The sequence below is a fragment of the Symphodus melops genome (assembly GCF_947650265.1).
Source record: "Symphodus melops genome assembly, chromosome: 16".
NCBI classification, from domain to species: domain Eukaryota; kingdom Metazoa; phylum Chordata; class Actinopteri; order Labriformes; family Labridae; genus Symphodus; species Symphodus melops.
This window is the reverse complement of record NC_136706.1, coordinates 11,857,921-11,880,953: the sequence shown is the minus strand read 5'-3', so window position 1 is coordinate 11,880,953 and position 23,033 is coordinate 11,857,921. Positions and strand designations below refer to the sequence as shown.

The 23,033-nt window shown below is 40.5% G+C and overlaps 1 protein-coding gene across 5 annotated transcripts in view; it reads right to left on the bottom strand.

Annotated features, from left to right (window-relative positions):
• Nucleotides 1-9,446: 9,446 nt before the first annotated feature.
• The window catches only part of rimbp2a (RIMS binding protein 2a), a 42,000-nt gene continuing 28,413 nt past the window's right edge, over nucleotides 9,447-23,033 (bottom strand). Inside the window, exons 9-21 of one of the 5 annotated variants that reach the window (XM_079364529.1) lie at nucleotides 22,880-22,903; nucleotides 21,522-21,673; nucleotides 20,084-20,875; nucleotides 19,738-19,893; nucleotides 19,274-19,420; nucleotides 18,139-18,238; nucleotides 16,795-16,923; nucleotides 15,288-15,457; nucleotides 13,190-13,358; nucleotides 12,987-13,087; nucleotides 12,767-12,838; nucleotides 12,343-12,507; nucleotides 9,447-9,701 (exon numbers count right to left, since the gene is read on the bottom strand). In XM_079364529.1, the coding sequence (XP_079220655.1) occupies nucleotides 9,471-9,701; nucleotides 12,343-12,507; nucleotides 12,767-12,838; nucleotides 12,987-13,087; nucleotides 13,190-13,358; nucleotides 15,288-15,457; nucleotides 16,795-16,923; nucleotides 18,139-18,238; nucleotides 19,274-19,420; nucleotides 19,738-19,893; nucleotides 20,084-20,875; nucleotides 21,522-21,673; nucleotides 22,880-22,903 (2,408 nt within the window). In that variant the 3' untranslated portion in view covers nucleotides 9,447-9,470. The remainder of the gene's footprint in view (nucleotides 9,702-12,342; nucleotides 12,508-12,766; nucleotides 12,839-12,986; nucleotides 13,088-13,189; nucleotides 13,359-15,287; nucleotides 15,458-16,794; nucleotides 16,924-18,138; nucleotides 18,239-19,273; nucleotides 19,421-19,737; nucleotides 19,894-20,083; nucleotides 20,876-21,521; nucleotides 21,674-22,879; nucleotides 22,904-23,033) is intronic. The other 4 variants (XM_079364530.1, XM_079364531.1, XM_079364532.1 and 1 more) reach the window with 4 other exon arrangements.

Genomic DNA, 23,033 nt, shown 5'->3' with positions numbered 1-23,033 from the left:
TAATATGTACCCGGATAGTAGGTACATTTGGTTGCAGGGAGAGTCACATGTACTTTATAAAGGAAAGACAATACATAAAACCTGAAACGTGCTGATGCATAGGTAAACGTGCAAAACTGCATGAAGTGCATAGATTCCAATCGTACAATTTAAGTTGATTTGTAAAAGTTGTAGAGCATAAAACACGTTTGTTGCACAAAACCAACTGTCTGTACTTTTAAATGTAATAATTTTCATTTATTAATTTCATTTCTTCACATGTCACCAACAAGTGTTTTTTATGCAATGCAATGTGAAACAATTGTTTTTCTTGTTTGATAAATATATATTTTCCATGTTCTGCTACTGTAACTTAATTAACTTGTGTGTGATCAAAATAGGATCAGAATAACTCTGAGGGAAGGTTGATAGTTGTGGTTGGTACGTATACGCTGACTAATGAAACAACAATCCTAGATGTGCATGTTCAGTGTAATAGAGAGTCTCCATATTGCAAACAGAGCAGGTGAACAGGAGAACAAATTAGAGCTATTAGTTAGTTTTTGCCTCAGGGATCTCAAGCTGTTTTGTTTTAGCCTTGTTTGTATCTACACAAGGAGATATAATGTGTGTTTTTTTTCTATGCAATCTACTCATAGTACCACAGAGGCGCTGCTTGCCAACAAGCAAGGCAGGCAACTGCTTTGGGCCTAAGACCAGTATGTGGCCCCTGAGGGCTTACAAACTTAAATCACAGCAGGGGCCCAAATTGTGCATGTTTTTAAGATGACAGTCGGAAAACTCTCCAAGTTGGCCCCATCTCACAGCACTCACTATTATTGCCACACTTAAGGTTGCATGCATGATTGTTGAGAAAACCAAAGCTGGTCGATAAAAGTCAACAAAGAAAGAAGAAGAGACAGGAAAAAGAGAAAGTTAAGTGCTGGGACAAATGTGATAAATGTTGGTTGGAGGACCGACCAAATGATTTTTGCCGAGGGACCCAACAGACTCTAGATCTCCTCTGCACACATTTCCCCTGAACCCTTTTCCACACCTGCTGTGGGAGCTAAATGAAGTTTGAAAACTCTTCCATCTCAGAGACTTCAAAAGAAATCCCAAACTCTCCACATGACAAAAGGTCTCTTAGTGAATCAAAGTTAAATTAGAATATTTTACCTTGGATATCCCTGCTGTGATGCTGGGGCAGGAGGGTTAAACGGCACTGAATGTTTAACTGGCACTTTGAGGTTGTGTAAAATATTGAGAGAGGGCAGCATAACATGGGTGTGTGTGTGTGTGTGTGTGTGTGTGTGTGTGTGTGTGTGTGTCCCCACACACCCCATCCAGCGAGAATTTTAAATGTACAGCCGCCCCTCGGAGACTCCAGAAATGTACAGCTTGATAACCATTCAAAAATGCAAAAAAGATTTGCTTGATAGTGAGAGGAAATAAGGATGAGAGAAGAAAGGATGACAAAGCGTAGACGTATCGTGTTGGTAAAATGTATTTGAAGCAACAAAACAAAGATTCACAAATTCTATCCTCTTTTGTGAAATGTAAACAGAATGGATGTTTAGCTGAAAATCTGCAGTAACTTCTTGAGGTTCTTTTTCTGCTTGAATCAACATTAAAATGAAGAAAATATTAAAAACTAATGTGCATGTAGAGATGGGTTTAAAAAAGTAGGAAGAAAGTGGAAGACTTTTTTTTTTCAAACTTCAGCCCTTTATAGACTTTTTATGATTTGAATTAGGTATCTGTGCGATAATGGTTACTGTGCTGAAGTCAGCAAATGTTTAATCAGACAATTAAATAGATGAATGAGACCTGGGATTTCTCACCTCATGTATTACTCTGCGCACTGTGACACTGTGGTCTTCACATTACAATGCAGTTACTTTTTCTTAAAATATGAAGCACTGCTGCCCTCCTGTGGACTTGACAGTAACAGCATGGACAGGGAGAAGGTCCGAACGCAACAATTTGTGACTTATATGACAACTAATTGTACAAGTCTCTACTGGAGAATACAAAACTATGTGAACTACAGCATGATATAACAACACAAATCTCAACAATTTCTGCTAGATGTTGTTGATATGAGAGTCTTCACTGTGATACTTCTCATCAAAGCTTGACAAGACTTTCCTTCTCAGGCTCCGCCCACTCAGGAAGAGTTTGAAGTCATGAATGAGAGTCATCATACTTACAGGCTAGTCTCTAATATGTTGCCTCTGACCATGGCTCAGATTTAACAGAAAGTCCTGAAGCTCGTGTCTTATGCATGTGTGGCACAAAGCAGTCTTATGTTTTAACTACTTTTAAAAGGGTCTCGGGTCATATTTACTTATGGGTATCTTCAGAATTTTTTAAAAAGTTGTTAAAAATTGCTGACAAAGTAAATAAATGTTACTGCTCAGCTCACTCGGTTAAAGCTATTAAGTTCTCTTCAGTTCATCCAAAAGTTAAAAGAAAGATTCTAACAATAAAATAGGAAAGCCACATCAGCAGAGTATTTTACAAATACATAAATGGTGCCGTAAATAGCCTTTATCCTAGAGAGGCCAGATATAATCCTGAATGAGCCTGCGCCTGGAGGTATGGTGTCAATGTCATTGATTAATTAATTTATTTTTAAATTGCTTTGCTAGCTTTGAACCTGCAAATGCAAGAGAGAAAAAAAAGGAAAACATAAGACTAGAAACTACAGCTGATGCGGGCCATTTAAGTGAAATTGGTGCTACAGCTTCAATCTCAATTTATCAGTCATGGTTTGTTGTTGCTTTGACAGCTTGTCTGTCAAATGCATTATTAGTGGAAAGCCATTTCTTATAAAAGGTCAGCTTTGTTGTTTCTGAACTATCAAGTTGCCTTGTGTTAGAGTACATCGTCACCATCCTGTCGAAGTGTTTGACAGACTTATGCCATGCTGGTGGGGGTGTTGGCATTTCTGCAGAGGTGGTATGGGCCCACCTTGATGTCTGATGGATCACACCTAAATTAGAGCCACCTAAAAATGATTAACTTTCACGATTTGCTACATCAGAAACAATGCTTATTTTAAATGTATCCGATTGGGCTTTGTTCCAACAGGCTGTTAGCGGCTTTCTTTATAGTTCAATGAACATATCCTTTTGTTAGCACTTTAAAGTTGTTCTTTGGACACTGTGTTCACAAAGTATTGAAAATGAACGATTTATGTTTCCACCTTGTTGTGTAGCTTTTAAAAGTAAAACAAAACTATACACAGGAATATAATATCTGTATGATACTTGAGTTATAGTTTATATGAGTTAGGGCTCTGTAGCTTCCCACTGAGGTTGGTGAAGAAATTAGCTCAGAGCAGAGTCAGGTGTGTTTGTGGCTGATTGGCTTTGATTAAAACCAGGTGTGTGGAGCTTACATCAGCTCTGGGTCTACAGTGCTCTTGCTGACTCATTATCTCACCTTCAGAGGTAGTGAGAGGTTCTCCCTGTGTGTTTTCTTGTTTCCTTTGGGTTTGTGTCCGTCACTAGAGGACTGTTTTTAAAGGTGAAAAAGGGGGATGATGGGTGCTCTTTAACAAAAGCAAAGGCAACCTGGGATTTCTTCACAGTCAACATCCACAAAACTACCCAGCACCCCAATTATTCACTGAGAGATGATATAAATATAACATCTGTGCTGTGTTTGGTCAAAATATAACATGAATCAAGCACCAGAGAAGGTTTTGTAACCCTGTAGAAACCAGCTCTCTCAGAACCATAGGCATAGATTTGAATATGGACCATATGGACATGTCCATAACATAGACTGTCCATACCAATCTCAAACGATGGCTGAAACGTCCACACCAATAATAAGGTCGAAGGGGGAAAAAAGCACCTCGTGCGGCATATAAAGGGTTACGTCTTTCCCCACTTCGGCACTGCCTCCGAAATGCGTCTTTGAGACGGCTCTGTTTTTTGATTGGCTTAGGCCCCCCCCCCCCCCCCACCCCCCCACCCCACAGGCTACCGCTAATAAACGCAAAACATTGTTTCCAACCGTTTTCTCACTCTTAATGGCGATTGATTTATTACTTTGTCAGGTGACAGAAAAAGCAACACAATCGTCCCCATTATCAGAGAGTGGAGAGTCACAGCAGCAGGTGAATTTGAATAAGGACACGGTGGTTGATTTAATTAGAAGTTTTAGCTAGTTGTTACAGGGCTGCCAAGTTTCAGAGATACCTTAGGAAAAAATGTGGCCTTTTTTAACATCGATTTATACCTTAAGACTTATGTCCTCAGCTCCATGCCAGCGGCTCTCCCTGCACTGTGGCCTCTTAAATAACCAGAAATTAGAAATGACAATTGTAAAAAAAAAACACACACAGGGGTAATAGTCAGGGCCCTTGGGTACCAGGATCCATTGAAAGATCTTTGTCACCTCTTTTAGATTTTTTAAACTAAAACACTGAATGTGACCAAAATGTCTCATCTCTCAATGAAAAATTGGCAGAATTCACCTTTAATTTTCCCTAAAACTATACTGTAAAATCTGCTGAAGATCACAGGGGTAATAGTCAGGGCCCTTGGGTACCAGGATCCATTGAAAGATCTTTGTCACCTTTCAGATTTTTCAAAATAAACACTGAATGTGACCAAAATTAAAAACGGTAAAATCTGCTGAAAACTAGAGGGCTAATAGTCAGGTCCATCAGGTACAATGATCCATTGAAAGATCTGTCACCTTTCACAGATTTTTATATTAAAACATTTCAATATGACCAAAATATCATATCTCTCTTTGAAATTTGAAATGAATTAAACTTGAAATATCTCTAAAACTGTTTAGAAAAATACATATCTCTGTCAAGAGCCATAATTATTGTTGTAATTCACTTTTTATTTTATTGTCATGTCATATTTTGAAAATACGTGGCTGTTCTCCTGCTTTTTGGGCTCTCCAAGCACCCATACCGTAAGTCCCTGAATAGACGCGCATCGTATTTCGATCGGGCGGCTGGCTTGACCGACTATGTCCACACCAATGTCAAAATCAAACCTACACCCTTGCTCAGAACACTCCATTTTGGTGTGTGTCTCTTTAAATGCAATGAGCCACCCCGTTTTTCCAGTAGACATCACTTTCTTTACCACAATCCAACTTGTGATGTCACAAGTTCAGAAAATTTGAAACGTAGTGATATGTTGTGAGACTTATGCAGACCACAAATAAAGGACTGGATGGATTTATTTTAAATTGTGTGAGGGTTACCGAAATATACGTTCAAAAACCCTGTGAAAGTGAATTTTTCTAAATGGGTCCGCTTAAGTGTTTTCCAGGTCTCATGGACAATTTCAATTTTGAGTCAACTGCTTGGTAGCATTGGTTTTAGATACTTATTTTCAGTGGATTATTTAGTTTAGAGGGTGTTTTTGCTCTACTATTTATTTGTTGTCCCCCTCTCCAATCTATGGCTTGGGATTAACTTTAAGACACCCCTAGGACTGCACCTGTGTCCCACTTCCCCCTTACCTGACAATGTGATTAGGGGACACAGAATCAATACATATTCTTCCTTCATGTTTGTGTGTGCTCGCAGACTTCAGGCCACTCCTGCATAAATCAGCGCCCCAGTTTGGCTTCCCCAGTCGTAGAGGTCTGGACACATCACTGGTTGGTAGAAAGATGATTGAGTTTGGACAATTTGAAATTCTTTGGTAGTGAGTTGAGGCTAAAATGATGTTTCCAAGGCTAATTTGGTGATTTCAACACTTGTTGCTGTCGGCTGCTGATAACAACCTGACGTGATGATCAAATCAGACAAATATTGGAAGTGTGATAAGCGACTGCTGAGATTGCCACGCAGAAAGGATTCATACCGTTTCACAAAGTGCTGATAACGGCCTAAAACTTCATGAGCATTACAGAACTGTAGTGTGATGTTGGGGCTATAATGAATTTTGTACGATCCTGTCTGGATGAGAATTGTTCATTTAGCATATATTGATAGAAAAAGAGAACCCAAAAATGAAGGATAGCAATGAGTCGGGTCCAACAAAAGTGTTGAAATTCAGTTTACCTCCTATACAACCAGATTTAAAACGTGTGTAGGCCACTTAATTAATTAATTTTATAGCATTAAATTGTATTGCTATGTTACACCATTATCATTTGTGGTGTAATATATCAATCTTTATAGGCAAAGCATTTAGAAAGGTGCACCTAAACAAGCAAGCTAAGAAGAAAGATGAATGGTATAAAGGCAGGTTTATGAGACCGACAGGAGAACAAAAGTCTTATTTCAAAATAAGATGCATTTCTAAAATCAGATGTGTATTAAAAAGTTAGTCATGTAAAAAGGGTGGAATATTATATTCAGTATGAAATCCACCAGGTTCAATCTGACCTTGAGGTAAGATGTATAGCAGAATTAAATAAACACAAACCATGATGTTCTAAAAAATATCAAATTTAATTTGGTTATAAAAGTTGTATTTTTTTCACATGCACACCCACACACAGTTAATCACCATAAATACTGTCCAACGATTTCTCATCTTTTTTTTCTTTTTTTTTCTCTTTTTTTGAAACTCTGATTCACTAAGCAAGCACATACGGTGGACTGATACATCTGATTTCAAAGGACACTATGGAGAATGCTCGCAGTCTGTTACAGGGAGAGGAAATCTCAGTGCACTAACAAGAAGGCTGTCGTAAAATCAAGTAGAAACATTTAGAAAGTATCTACAAATGGATCCAAGTACAAAAGAGCTACACCCATTCAAGAGAGAATGATTTTGTTTCGACTTTCGCCGAATTTCCGACGGAATGAAAAACTGCTTTTAAAAAGTAAAAAAACAAAATAATAATAATCAGATGTAAACCTATTTCCTGTTAAACTTGTCTTACATTTCAATTTGGCAAAGCCCTCTCTGGTCAATACATTTCAATGATATTAGATTGTAGTGAGGAGGTCAACCCTGTTTCACACAATGAACTCACATCTGCCTTATTGTTCAAGTGCACCTTGACGCAGGAAATGAAAGAAGATTAGTAGGAGAGAGAGTGGACTCTTCAAACGAAACAGAACACGTTTCAATGGTTAAAGCTATGAGAAAAATATTTTCCAGTTATAAATACAGGTCTTGAGCACTTTTAGTCACCTCAACAAGACAAACAAATGTCCGTACAATATGCAGACTATTCTTTGTGGTACTAAATACAGTATGTGATGTAAACATGGAATTCTGCCTCACTTCTATGATCTTGCACATAAAAACACATCTGTCTCTTCAAAAGCCAATGACTTACACAGGAGAGAGCTTTGAGCTGTGTTAGAGACACATTTTTAACTGCAGGTGATCACTGAGGTTGAAGGTTAGCGTTTAAGTTCAAATTCTTTAAAGTTTGACCTTTTTAACGTCACCCAAAATCTGATAAGAATTTTACAAAGTACAGGTTTTAGTGGTTCATTCTAGTGGTTTGAATTCTGATCACAAGTAAAGATTTGTGTACAAATTGAAAAAAAATGTAAAATTAAAGAAACTATTTTGTTCAAGAACAATGCTTACACTTTTCATCAAATAGTAAACTGACAGTTAATTTACTATAGCTAAAGTTATTTTACTGTTTCCTGTTGTGAGCAGATTCTGGATTTTAAATTAAGACCAGTCAAGACCCCAAGTGAAAGGCAATTTTTTTAATTTCACAACTGTGAGTGGGAGGGAAATGTCCCTTTCTAAAAGAATGAATGACTTCCTTTCATTCATTTATTTAATTTTTATCCCCCAATTATGGTCAAAACCGTCCGGTTTTACAGTCAAAGTGAGTGACAAGTCCCCTGCACACAAAAAGATGATTTTTCAGCCCTGCCTTGGTCTTGGTCTTGGTCTTGACTCGATCTCGGAGCACTCTAGTCTCCTAATATGTCTTGGTCTAGATTAGTGTGGCCTTGAAGACAGCACTAAATTAATTCATGTTTTGGATCTTTTAAACTGACAGTACAAATAAATGAGTTCACACACTCTAGGATAGACGAAATGAAGTCGTCTCTACTAACGCGATTACACTTCCTGCTGCCAGCCCTTTTTTATGGCGTTATGAAAAGATTTGCCGTTTGTTTTTGAAGACTCTAATAAAGATATTAAAACATTTAGTGGAATAAAAAAAGGAAATAGAGCAACAACAGAGATTTGGCATGAGTAATTAGTCTGTGTTCTCCAGACTTTGGCTTTGAGTACATCTGCTTACATTAAAACAAGATCATAGGAAAAACTTTTACTCTGCTCCCCCAAATGATACTACACTGTGGAACATGATCCCTTTTTATGGTATAAGCATGAAATCATCAGATTTGACAGGATAGTGAGTTCTCTCTATACAGACTCATTATAGATGAAGAGATGCAATTTGACTTTTGATTAGTAATTTTGATGAGGCTGTAACATGACCCTTTTATATCAACATGAGACGGAACTGAACAGTGCACAGGCGATGGAGGAAGCAGTACATCACAGGATCAATCACTACATGACCTCTCCTTTTGGATAAAAAGAAATCCCAACAACAAACAAAGGTGCAAAGCATGAACGCAGCACATAGTCATTCACACAGGCACACTAAACGTGTCTTTTGCCAACCAAAATGACAAAAAAACAACAAAAAAACATACCCACTTTTGTGCAATAGGAAGACGGACACAAATTGGAGTCTTGAACTAGGCGTTTCATGACAGTTTGACAGCGAGGACGAAGCAAACGGAGAAGAAGTCATGACACAAAATGAAACGGCTGTTAATTAAACGAGGAGTGTCGCGCTCGTTTTTTGTTTTCATAAAGGCCACTGAGACAGCAGAAGCTTGCCAAGTGTCTGGGTTTTTATTTCCTGTTGCCAATCTGGTCCCCCGTATGCTACACCTCTGCCTGATATTGCACTGAATAAAGCCTTTTGTGCTAGCAGCAAGCATTACTTGACAGGAATGCAATCAATTACAGTGTAGTCCTCTGGAGACTTTTCTCGAGGAGTATGGTTTCTGTTTCCTTCTGGTGACATTGATAATCCTTCAAAAGAAATGTGGTTATTGTATAATATAGACTGAAACTGTGACCATGTGCTCTATTTTCACAGCGGCCCTACATCGAATAAATGTGGAGTTCATTTAAAATAAAGAAAGGAAATGTCATGAAAATCCTAGTTTTATATATATATTTTTTCAAAATGTCAACTTTTGATTTAAAATACATCAGAGTAATTCATCTTGTGTCTGTAGGTTACCTCTTTCGTGATTTTGGCACTGCACTGTACATAATTTAGTTGATTTGTATCATCACCAAACATGAATAATTATATCACTGGTTATATTCAAACAGGCTCACACAGTCCAGGGTTCTGAGGTCACATCCTCTCTGTCATGTGATGTTGGATCAGAGTTGATTGTATGAATGCAATATACAGAGCCCGGCATGTGTACGCTTTTATACATGTATGTTGCATGTTTTAGTTGTTTTTTTTTTTTTTTTTTACGATTTCACAGGGGACAGTCTCTTCAGCAGCTTCTTTCCCTTAGAGAGTAGTCCCTTCTTCTTCTTGTTGGCCAGATCTTGGGAGCCCCGGGGGTCCAGTGGCATGTGGGGGGCCCTTGTAGGGCTCAGGAGTCTCATGGTGCCAGGGAGGAGGGGCCTGACAATCGGGGACGGGGCACGGACAGGGGCGGCGTCATTGTCGACGGTGTCGGTGGTTTCGGCTGTAACCTGAGGGGAGAAGTGATGGGGAGGTGTGGAGGCAGGGGGCAGCGTATTACAAAAGAAGCAGAACTCAAACTGCATATGACGAGGCTCTCATTCTGCTGACTGTGTTTCTTGATTTGCTTTCAATGCAGTAGTGAACCTGTATTTGGTTTGGTCTGGATACAAGTGTGAGTTCTCTGTAATGGAAGTTGACTGAGGTGCACTCATTGGATAAATGACAGACTGTCTGATGTTCTACTTCTTACCTTTATACATTATAGGAAATGTTTTATATTTTGTGATCGACATGTATATATACTGCAAGTGCTTCTTTTTAAATTAAAAGATGTGACTACTGGGTAGCCTGTGTGCTAGTGGCTAGTGTGCACGGCAAATGTACAGAAGCTACAGTCCTCCAAACGGGTTATCAGGGTTCAAATCCGACCCGCCTGTGGCTCCTTTCCTGCATGTCACTCCCCACTGTCTCTCTCTGTCCTGACTTCGGGCTCCAGCCACTGTCCTATCTTAACCAAAAGCAACAATGAGCCCTAAAACTGTATGTTCATTTGATGAAAGGTTATCTCATAGATGGAAAAAAAAACAAACCTTTTTGGTGTCTTAACTCTTGCAAAGTGTCACATGTGCTGTGCAGATATGGATTCAGATGCAGGTTGTTTTTTTTAAATGCTGATCGTTTGTTTGTTGAGAGCAGTAAGTCATTAGAAGAACAAAGAGGTTTATGCAATAGCAAATATTGTGTATGTGTAGTTTTCTTCTTGGTTTGTTTTCACAAGTTTAATTGCATTGATTCATGACCTCAGGGTATACTTTAGTTTGTTTTTTGATTGTTGTTCAGTTTTCCTCTGAGGCTTGAAAAGTGTACGATTGGGGAAGTAGAAATACAACTTAAAGTACTATCAGACACTGTCAAAGGGTTTGTAAGGGCACAGAGAGTCCATAGGCAGCTCAAATTTCAGATATGAAACTACTGCAGTAGCAACCTGACATTACCGCACTGAACTAAATTTAAATATTCTCTGCATATTGCATCAGAAGGTCAAATCCTCTGCATGACGATAAATGTGAATTAAAAGTACTCAAAGGGTTTTACAACAAACACGCACGTAGAGTTAATATGTAGGAGAAACACCAAAGGAGGAAGCCAGGAAATGACATCAGCACATCACAGAGCCAAAAGGAGTCCACCAAAAGAGAGAGGCCAGGAGGGAACATGTAGTACAGTCATATACGATACAACACCCAGGGACGCAACTGTAGATACCAGGCTTCTTTTCTAATGCAGCAGCTGTGCACACAGTTAGCATTGAGACACTTTTAAATGAATTTTGATTATTATTCAGGATATATAAGTTTGCATTCTCTAAGATAGTCAACAATATCATGCTCATCATCATCTACAGGGTATCAAATATGTTCTGTATTTATATTCAAAAATGCCCCCACGGATAATTTTACAGAGGTGTTTTTTTCCCCCCGACAGAAATCTTTAAAAAAAAATCTGTTATGTAATGTGACATTTCCAAGTGTCTGCTGTGTGACCTCAAGCTGTCTGCATTAGAGCCACGAGTTTGGTATCTCAAGTTGCCGACTTACTGTACAAGGCAGACAGAGCCATTTATGGTGTGAAATGAACAATCTTCTTCTGTTTGTTTTTGTTTTGTTTTGCCAAGCGGGTGAGGAAAAAAAAAAAAGAAATCAGATGTGGCAGCATTGTCCCGTCGCTAAAAATAAAAAAAATAAATAAAAAAACCCACACCACTATGAAAACTGAAAACAACGTCACCAACAACTACACCAACGCACATGAACACAGAGTGCAAAAAAAAAAAAAAAAGATTGTTTTTAATATCCAATTTTTTCTTTTATTGTTCCATTGTAACAACACAGTATGGACGTATCAGTGCTGCGATTTTAGTTTAGTCTCTTTAGCTCAGAGCAATCATAGCATATCCACTGACAACAGGGCTGAAAAATAGATTTGATGTTTGTGCAATATACATAAAGAAACAAAGCCTCTTTAAGGAAATACAGCAGTCAAGCCAAGAAAGTTGTTATAAAATGTATCAAGTTTGAAAAAGGCATGCTTTTCTCTTTTTTTTTTCTTGTTTTTTTTTTTTTTTTTTTTCAAATAGTTTTCTTCTCATATATTTCTTTTCAGTGTCATTGGGTAGCAATTGTTATGTGTTTATAAAGCACTTAATGCAACACACAAATACCACAACAGGTTTTTGGAGTTTCAGTGCAAAGAGGTACCAAATTATCATGTGTAAGGAATGAGTTGAGCCTTTTTCAAGTCCTCCTTAACCAGTGCTACATGCAACAAAAATCACCCGCAGAGCTCCCACACTCCTCCCTCTGTCCATGTCAGGCTTTGGTTCTTCCTTTCTCTGAGACTCAGAAAGGTGTTAACACTGGATTATTGTCCCCCTTTCTTTCTTTCTTTTTTTTTTCTCGATGGTTGAGAGGAGAGGGGTTGAAGGGGTTGTTAGTTTTAGAGTCACCACTGTCACCACATGGACAAACACACACAATGAACAGCACACAGACGGCAGGTGGAGGAAGCGAGAGACGGAAAAAATCAAGAGAGAGGACGGAGGATGGATGAACACAGGGCCTAGCGCTGAGAGCGGCGATGATGATGTACCCGTTTGCTCTCGGAGACGGTGGCGGCGGAGTTGGCAGGGGGCCGGTTGGCAGGCTCTTCCTGGGGGTAGTGGGACGGAGTATCGGTCAGATACACCTCCACATCATCAGGCACTTCTTCCAGGAAGTTAGAAGGAACCAAACCGCGGTGGCCATTCATCTCACCCTGTCAGTGGATATGAGCATGGGAGAGAAAGGCAGCTCAACATCATGTATAAACTGAGCCACTTTTATCCTTCTACTGCACTGTTTGTATTACCTCTAGTTTCCATTTTAGGTTCTCCAAGTCACAAAAAGTCAAACTAAAGTTAAATCTGAAAACAGACCAGAGCCTAGATGGATTGTTTTTTGTCAGTTTTGTTAAGTTTGAACAAAGGATAGGTCAATTGTTCAAAAAAAAGTAAACCTAGCTCAGCTGCACTCACATAATAGAATCCATCTTCATCAATATCTCCACATACAGCAATGATGTCACCAGCACAGAAGGTCAGCTCAGCCTATCAGGAGACAAAGATACAAGAAGTGATATACAGGAACGGGATGTAGATTTTATTCAAGTGTTTGTTGCTTTCTTATCCACAGATAAAGTTGGTTCTGTTCAGTGTGCGTTTCGTTTAGCAAGATGTCGTGAGCACTAAGTGATACCTCCACGTCAACGTTGGGGGAGCTCTCTCGGGGGTCGTAGTCGTACAAAGCCACCATCCTCCTTGAGGCCTGATCGCGACGGAGTCCTCTTCTGTTCTGCTCTGTGAGCAACAACAGATGGCAGGTTATTTTCATTCACATCCTCGCAGTTCAAACACAAAGACATTTTTCCCGTTCATGACATGAAGTGGGCTGCGTACTACCTATCCTGTCCACAGGTGTGCTGAGCGGCAGGAAGCCCTGTTTCATGAGTTGGTCCAAGGTCTCCTCGTCCTCTGCTCGGATCTCTGACACCATGTTACAGGGTATCAGCCCCATCCTGCCCCTCACTTCTGCTCTGTAGAACCCATCTGTATCTTTGTCGCCGTACACCTGTCACAGAAAAGAGTAAAAGAGTGATTTTAGAGGCTCCGTTTAGTACTATGAGTTGTTTAAAGGTCCCTTTTTAGAAAGAGTATAGTTATCGTGGTACTCTTAATGCTGTTGTTCTGTTTCAGTCTTTTCAATCCGTACAGTTTGGGAACATTTTGCCAACTATTATTCAATGGCTAAGTCACCTCTTTTACCACTCTTTAATTCACAGAATTAAAAGCTGGCGTACGTGTGAGCTGTGTTCTTTATTAGGCTGCGAACAGCTCAGTTAGCCTAAACATGTGCCAAGTGTATGCAGGTATTGACAGTGTGCTTTTTTTCTGTCAACATGAATTAGTCACATCAAGACAGGTGGTCCACTGTTGCCTCATCTTAATAAATTCAGACTGGCCACAGATTACATCCTGGACTGTTCATGGCGCTCACTGTGTGGTGGCATCTGCAGTAGTGAGCCAAATGAATCTGTGACTCCAGTTTTTTGTTGTTTTGTTTTTTTAACAAGGGCAACTACGGCTGTGGAAGTTTGAGCTGAGAAAGAAACGGATCCATGTGATTGTAGCATGAAGTATGGGTTTATTAAAGGTTGGTCACACCAACACAATAAGTGTCTGTCATGATGTTCACTCAAACTTCATGCCACCCCTGCATAAGTTAATGCCCCAGTTGGGCCAAGTTTTCAGCTAGATGTCTCCAGTTTGATTGGATTCGCAGTATAATACTGTAAGTCAAATTAGTAAGGGCTGCAAAGTCGCATGTTTTCATTTCAGTAAACTTGATGGCAACAGCCCTTCCCCTGAAGCTTTGCTCAGCTGTTGATTGTTTTTTGTTTTTTCCACAGGAAGTTTTAATTTCATGGCATGTTTTACAAAAATCGTCTCCCCTTTCAGAAAAGAATTCACAACTAAGACTACAGTATTTGACTATTTGTTTCTTTTAGCAATCACGGAAGAGCAGGCAATGTTGCAACTTCATTTAACTCTGTCATGCTCTGGTTGCGTCCTCCGTGTTCAATCTAGGACAACTGTCGTAGCGTTTTGTGGCCATGTATCATGGGTGCTTTGCTAAATTTCAGTTGGGATGGGAACTACTTTGTGGAGGATTTTTTCCACATTTTCAGCCAGCCAACTTCTGTCTTGTAGGCTAAATGAAAACATCTTGTAATAAACTACTTGGCATTTTTTAAGTGGAATTTTTGCCACATAGGGACATTGTTCAATTATCAATGACTCACCTAGTTTGAACAAAACCGTGACACTACTATAATTGGGCTAATTACAGTACAGACAGGGAGGAGGAACACTACAGAGAGGAGGTCCAACATCTGGCAGAGTGTTGTTCAGAAACGAAATGTTCTGAATAAAAGTATGCCGATTGCCTTCAAAGCAGAGGCACAAACATCAGCAAGGACACAACTGAAGCAGGACAGTCTTTTTGTCCCCCATTGATCTGGAAAGAGATATTACACAATGAAAACCTGGACTAACAGATCAAGGAACAGCTTCTTTCCCAAGCTGTAGCCCCCCTCTCCAGAACATTCTCACACAGCTGCTAAGGATCAACCTGGATAATGCAGCACTTCTGCACTTTTAACCTGCTGAAATATGGACACCTTGTGCACTAGCTATTATTCATTTGTCGTTTACATACGCATACTGTGCGTCTGCCTTTTTAATCTGCTGTTGGCATTTTTTACATTTAATTTTGCTGCTGGGCCAACTGTCATCAATTCAGAATCATTGTGTGCACACAACGACAATAAAGTATCTTGTTTCTTTGGCCTTGTGAAGGATAAAGTTACAGAACTTTATAATCACTTTAAGTATGGATTTAAAACATGATGCAGCAGTTACTGCAAGCTAAAACAGAAATGATATTCATTAAAGGGTGTGTTCTCATAAGTAATGTCGGGTCATATTGTCGGACTCCCACCCTTATGATCTGCCCCTCTTTGAAGGGCAGCTCCTCATCGGCTGCGTCCGGGTTGGGGGACATGGACAGAGGATCGTAATCGAAGAGGGCCACAAAGATCCGGAAGGACTCCTCGGGCTCCGACTCATCATAGTATGTAGGTGAGCGGCGATCCCGGTCCCTGTAACCATCTTCAAACACATTGAAGACAAAAAGGAAAAAAATCCATTTACAGAATACTGCAAGTAAGAATTAAGATCCCATTCCCATAGCAGGAACTTTGCCAAATGTAAGCCTTTGTTTGTGCTGGTCAAAACTTGAAAATAATTTAACAAGACCTACAGTAGCTGAAGTTAATTTGTACACACTGTGATACATCTTAGCCATGCGTCAAAATAAATCAATAACAGGATTTAATTTAGATATCCTTGTCTGGCTATTTGTGCCTGTCAGCATGCAGGAAGAAATGTGTGGTCAGTGACCTATTCAGGTCATTTTATAATACACATACACACTTTGTCCATTTTGATGTTAAAATATGCAGTGACAGACAAATGGGTGCAACACATATGGACATACACATGGTGCAGTATATGATTTACAGATAGACACAACATAAAACAAAAACTCAAGACTCTGACATGCATCCTGAAAGATGTAACACATTCTTACTGATACTTAAATACAAACAAAATGTGCAAAACTAAGATTTAAAGCAAAAGTATAAAACTTCCACACATTGCCAACCCATGTAACAGCGAGAAGTCTAAAGCAGAGATGGCAGAGTTTGTTGTGAAAGTCTGTAACTTAATTGACGTTGGAATTGCAATACAGCTAGCAGAGTGTGATAGTGTTGGGCGAAAGCTTTATTTTTTCAGCTTGAAAGTACAGGCTTGATGGGAAATGCATTGATCCCAGTTAAACATATGCCAGTCCCAGTTGTATTGATGCTATTCTTGGAAAGAAAAAAATGTCCGGGAGAACTGCATTTCCAACAGCTGATATTTCAAACTCAAATGTCTGGGGGGAAAAAAAAAAAAAAAAAAAAAAAAGACCCCTTTTTAAAGACAAACAAAAAAAAGACGGCAGTGAGTGTATGTGTGTGTCTGTGTGTGTGTGTGTAGCCAATCCTACATTTGGTCCACTAATGATTCTTCAATATTTCATGCATGGCTGCGCTCGTCTTTAAGTGTTGTGGGTGTGGTTGTACCACAGAGGGGAGGGGTTTAGCAGGCATCTTGAGTTCAGTGCAGTGAGTGAGGCATTCTCTGAGCAGTCAATCAATCATTTATAAGCTGCAACTGTGGAAACGTTCATCCTGGACCCCAGGTGTGGCTTTCCTTCGGGGCTAACATTTCAGTGCAGTGCAGTCATGCTGATCAACTGAAATCATAATAATAACTATTATTATTAACAACATAGAAACAGGCACTTGCAAGTGTCCACAGCTACTTGTTGCCGTTTGCCTGTTGCTGGTGGCATTTTTGTTCCCATGCTGTGGTGGAAGAACAGGACTGCAGGCACATACCATGGGGAGACCTGGTGCCGCCCATGTGCCTGCGGGATGGCCACGTCCTGTGCCGAGCTACTCTGCCATAGTTACCATCCTCGGTGATGGGGGAGGGGTTTCCCTCACTGTTATTCTCAGAGGTTACTTCTACAGGAAACACCAATTAGAGGGTGATGGGGTTACAATGGAAAATTCAACATTTCAAAAAGGTCAATTCATGTTTTCTATTGAAGCCTCTTAAAATCAAGAATCTGTTCAGAAGAGATTCAAAGCAGCAGACAGATTTAGCAGGTAGTTCTTTCCAGAGCCTGGGATCTTGGACATTTAGTGCAAAGGCCGCAAAGACCTCAGCTGATAAATAGAACAAAAGAAAAAAGGAACACTCAAAATGAACCAATTTTAAAATGGTTGGATTGTGTTAGTTTTTACTTGATCAAAAAGGAAACAAAACAGAATAAGTCTGTTTTAATTGAAATTGATGCCATCATTTGTTGCAGTTGGCTAATTGTTATGTGATAGGCGTCATAGATTGTAGGCTATCTCCCCCTAAAGAAATTGGCTGTGGCACACAATGACAATTTCTGTTTTCCTCTGGTAAAGTTTTAGGAAGTTTAAAAACATCCAGAAATTGATTTAAAAAGGGACTAATTTAGTTTGGAGTCCTTTTGACTGATGGATTGTAATGGGACAGAACATTTGGTATTGCTTGCATAACAGTGGCCCGTTTCATTATAGTAAGTGATGACTGGATCGACTGGAAGCCAACAGAGAAAATTAATGTACCTAAAACTGATCCTTGAGGAACGCCTTCGGTGAAATGTGACAGAACTGTCACCATAACAAAAAACGTTCTCTTAGACCGATAGGACTGTGAGAGGTTTAAGACCAAGCAAAAAAAAATTGAAGACTCAGAAGAAGGATGGAGTGATCCACGGTGTCCGAGTTTCTGTGATGAGATTTCTGCTTTATCAGCAACAAAGAAGAAGGCATTTGTTATTGTAATTAGGAACGTCTAGGTACTGTTATTAATGCCTTTTGTAATTCCTCTAAGAAATCAGGTCAAGTTTATCTTACTCCTAAACCATTGTTAGGAAACATTAAGAAATAGGTCTGCTTTTGCTGATGGTTATAGTGTGGTATATTGTTCACAGCAGGCTAAGAAGAATGTAAGATGGTTGCAAAATACAGTCATCAAGATCATAAACATGTTCACGTTGTGATATGACCATGGTTTAGACACAGATGTGTTCTGAAGACACGGAGAAGCTTATGACGGTTTTGAAAGAGGACCAAAAAAAACCAAAACAATACATTAAAAGATTGTTCCCTTTTATTTCTCTCAAGCCACCTGCCCATACTGACCAATGGAAGGGACCATTAGCGGCCTTCTTTGAGGCTGGGAACCGCCATGATGGGTTCTTCTCCCAGCCTCCCGGTCATGACGGCCTCCACCAGAAGTGTTCTGAAATGCACATTAACAGGAAGCATTTCGGACACATGAAGCGTTCTTTATTAGCTAACAGTCATGCAAAAAAAAATAAATTAATAATAATAATAATTGCAAACATTTTATAAATAAAAATAAATTAAAAAACACACTTTGATGTACTTGAACAAATTGTATGTAAACCAATTCATGCAGCACTCAGAGGTAGGCTCACCAAAACACAGACGCAAAGACATACACTCAGACATACACAAGCCCACAGGACATTTTAACACTTCAAAATTGTGCAAATACTGATAACATAAAACTGAATTAAACTTAAAAAAAGAGGGGGGGAAAAAAGGAGTGAGGTTGTGTCAAAGGCATCCGTTACAGCTCCGTGTTATGTAGTTCTCTACCTTCACAGCACTTCAAAGCCTGTAACTTCCTGTGTCTCTCTCCAAGATGCAAACATATTACAAATCATTCAAACCAACTCCATCTTTACCTCTCTCCATAGTGCCCAAACACCTGCTCCCAGATAGTAAGAAGTTAGCCTCTGCAGCCTGCAGGCCGCTATGGCTCCAATCTACCTTCCAACCAAACTAATAGCCTGCATCATACGTCCCAGGCTGCAGCCACCCACTCAGAATGATAAAATCACATTACTTATCAAAGAAGAATGTGGTATAAAAAGTAGTAATCAGCCATATGACGTTATTAAAATGCCAAGTTTCCCAAATAGACAAAACATTTGTCCGATCTGGAAAACCAATTTTTAGGAACTTCATTACTGTTCATTCACTAATATGTTGATATGCTGCCTTAAAGCAATCAAACCCAGTCCGTCATTCTCTTTCTCAACATGGTGCTTGACCCTTCAAACTGATTTTTTTTGTTTCTCTTCTTCTCTGAATTCGAACGAAACTCAGCACACACACTGACACATTTCAAATGCAAGTCAAGGCAGCAGTCTCAGTTGAAGTATCTGTGCCTGTGCAGTTCACTAGGTAATAATTAATTTGGATGGTTATGGCTTTTGGGGTTTAGAGGAAGTGCAAAGAACTGCACCTTGGGTGTGTTGTGCGAGTTGCGCCGGCGTCCCTCTTCCAGCTGCATCTCAGAGTACAGCTCCTCCTCATCCTCTTCCATGATGTCAGACAGGTCAGACCCCCGGCTGCTCTCGCTGTGATAATCTTCATTGTGACTATAGTGAGGCTTTTAACAGTCACACACACACACACACACACATACACGCACACACACAAACACAAACACACAGACGCATATGTTTAAGTCCACATACATACTTACAAACATACTTACATACATGCACACACCAAACGCACATGGATAGGTGAACACGTGTACATAAAAAACACACGGAGACACAGGAAAAGGAGTGTATGCATGCAACCACCCAAACATGCCTGCACACACACACTTCCATACGTACGCCTAAGAGGTTTTCTATTGAAAAACAAATAAAAGAGAAGGGGAGGCTCGGGATGAATGAAATATCTTATGGGTCTTACCGGCCTCCCCAGCTCAGAGCCTCGTAGGAACTCATCAACTGTTGGTCCTCTCCGACGCCCGCGCCCAAAGCCTTCTTCATCCTCCTCTTCCTCGTCAGAGTGATGCTGGTGAAACGACTGACCCTGCTCTCCATATCGGCCCTGCCGCCTCTCCCCCTAAAGAAAAAAAAAAAAGATTAACAGAGGAAAGGGAATGACAGTAGTCTTCGAGATTTCCGGTTATGTCTATTTCAGTCGGCCTCGTGTTTTTTTTTTTTTTTTGTTTTTTAATACATTAACCAAACGGTCTTTTTAAAATTCATGCTTTCCAGTTTTGAGTTTTAAACAGTGTTAAATTCCATGAGACCTTGCCACTTTCTGCTGCCACCCTCTGCGCCGCTTCTCGCGCGATGGCTTTTGCCACGGTGTCCGGAATAAGTGTCCCCCGGGGCTGCGGCAGAATCCTCTGTGGGGATGGGGAGCGAGGATTGGCGGGTGGTGGGGCCACAAGGCTGTGGCCTTGCATGGGCACGGGAGGCTGGGAAGAGGGTGAACGAGTGGGGTCCCAGCCAGGCTGTCCAGGCTGAATAGCCCCCCCGTGGTGGGCTGCGTGGTCTTTGGCATCCAGGTCTCTGGCACATACTGGTCTCTGAGGTATAGGATGGTGTTGGGGGTGGGGTAGCAGAGGCAGCTGGTGCTGTGGCCTGGGACCTTGGTGGGGTTGGCGGGGCTGAAGAAGCAGGGGTCGGGGCTGAGGGTGTGGGGGTCGAAGCTGGGGTTGCAGGGGTCCACCTGGATGAGGAAGTCTGGGATGGGGTTGATTGTGTGCAGGATGAGGTTGGAGTGGCTGTCCGTGTGCCTGGGGAGGAGGAGCAGGAAGTTGGGGCGTGACATGGGGAAGGTGAGGCGATTGGAGGTGGGGTTGAGGGGGTTGAGGGTGGGGATGTGTCGGAGGGCCTGCATGGGGGTGCATTGGCGGTGGCAGGGGAATCGCAGGAAGAGGCACTAGCAGGTTGTTTGGAATGACGGCGACTTGGGAGTCCTGGGACTCTCCCTGCACGGACAGCGTCCTGACGATCACTTCCCGAGCCTCCAGGCACTGAATCCTTGTCAGCTCGACAGTAACATAGTCTGCCTGTGGGTACAACACCTCTGCTATCTGCATTTAAAAACAAAATGTAAGAAGATGCATCTTTGTTTTTCACAACAATTGAAACACAATATGTAAAAACATGATCCCAGGCTCATAGAATGAAACCACGTGTTCTAATCTTTTATGTTACTTACATATATATGACAAACATCAGAACAAAGTTTCAGCCTGACTAAGGAAGGAAAAATATCCCTATGTTGGGAGCAAAACCCATTCATATTGCTGGATTTTAATTTATCATTGAAAGCACATGATTAGAAGGAACACATTGTGCTGTCAGAAAATAATGTTGGTTCACCATGTTAGTCACAAGAGGGAGTGAGAGAGCCTTCTCAGACATGTACAGCTCTGAGCTTTGAGAGTCCTGCACTGAACATGTATCGCCAGTAGGTGGCACTGCTGTGAACACTTACTGTGCTGATGACATAATGTTATCTCAACGACAGAGAACAGACATCGCCCTCCGTGCATCTGACAATGTGTAAATCAGTGTCAGACGATTAATCAGGTTACATTATGTAAGACACATAATAGTTCCCATATGTTGGTTAATTCTCTGCTCCCTCACTATATTGCATGATACAATGCAAAGTAACTTTTTTTTTTCTCTCACTCTATACTAGATACCTAGGATGAACATTTACTAGCTCACCCTCTGGCCTTTTGTGCAGACTGCGTAACCAACTACGTTCGCTCCGTTAGATGTGCCCGTGGAAGTGAGGTTGGGGGGCTTCCAGCGGACCTGCAGCACCCCTGGAGCCTGCCCACAGAGTACCTGTACATCCACAGGGGGCTGGGGAGGACCTGGGTGTATAGGAGAAGAATTGTAAGGAAAAAGTGCATGACCCTTTTTTTTTTTTTTAAAGAATTTCATAAAATCGCGAGCATACAAACATGTGGGAGGAAGTGAAGCATTCATCAGATGCACACACAACCATGCACAGAAAAAGGTTCAAATAATAAGAAGGGGTGAGGGAGGGGAGGTTCCGAAACAACACACTGGGTGAATTCAAAATTTTCCCTGCATTTCTACATTCGTAAAAGAATAAGAAGACACCTTATTTTGACCTTGTAGATGTGCACAGTCCATGCAGATACGTGTGATACTTGTGATAATGTGACAATGTTGTGGAGGACGTTCGTGCTTCGTTAAAAAAAAAAAAAAAAGTTTGAGTCTATGATAAGTTATTAAAGCCACCACAAGCCTACCTAACATACTCCATCATCATCATCACACTGAGGTGATAAATATGTCCAGTCGTACAAAATATTTAAAATGTTTTGTTTTTTTCATTTCGTTATCATCTGCTCTACTGCTGAACCATAACTCCCCACTCCTAAGAGGACAACATGAAGGCATATACGGACCTCTGGGCCTCCTGAGAGACATACAGTTAGCTCCAAATGCAGGAAACCATTCAAAAAGATTAACTACAGCCTGTTCTTTGTCTTACACTCTCCTGGTTCAATGCATATTACTTGCATGGCTGCATCCAGACAGAAGCATTTTATACGAGTGTGCGTCTGCTTCTGTCTGGATGCAGTGGAGTAGCACAGCTTTATATAGCGCTTGTTACTACAGGCCAGGCTGTAGGCTGAGTAAATGACTCATCTGAGTAATAACTGATCATATCTTGTGACGTGTGGCTGTTTGCTAATTAGTGATGTGCTCAGTGCAGTAAGCAAACTTGGGCAAAATTGCATTTGAATTTGGTGTGATAAACAAAGTGCATTCACTTTCCAAATCATGTAGATTGATGTAGGTTTAAGGTACTTAGTGGACCAGAAATAAATGAATTTTGCCCAGATCTCTTAATTCATTGATCCTACTGAATGATATGTCATGATCATTCCCACCGCAATGCCTATACAGTAGCCCTCTCCAAAAGTATCATAGCACTTATTCTATAATTTAATGTCATCCTTTGATTTTTTTTTTTAAAAAAGAAGAAAAAAAAAATGATTTAGTGCTCAAGGAAACCCAGCCAAGGACTGATGTTTCATTCTGACCTGTTCTGCAATATGGTGTTGGACCTAGACAAAATACAATACACAACAATGGTATGGTAAGGCAATGCTGTGCTTTGCTCCTCCACAGCAGAGTACACAAACTCAAACTGCACATGGCTTATCGTTACATAGCACAATCAACATAAACAGTATA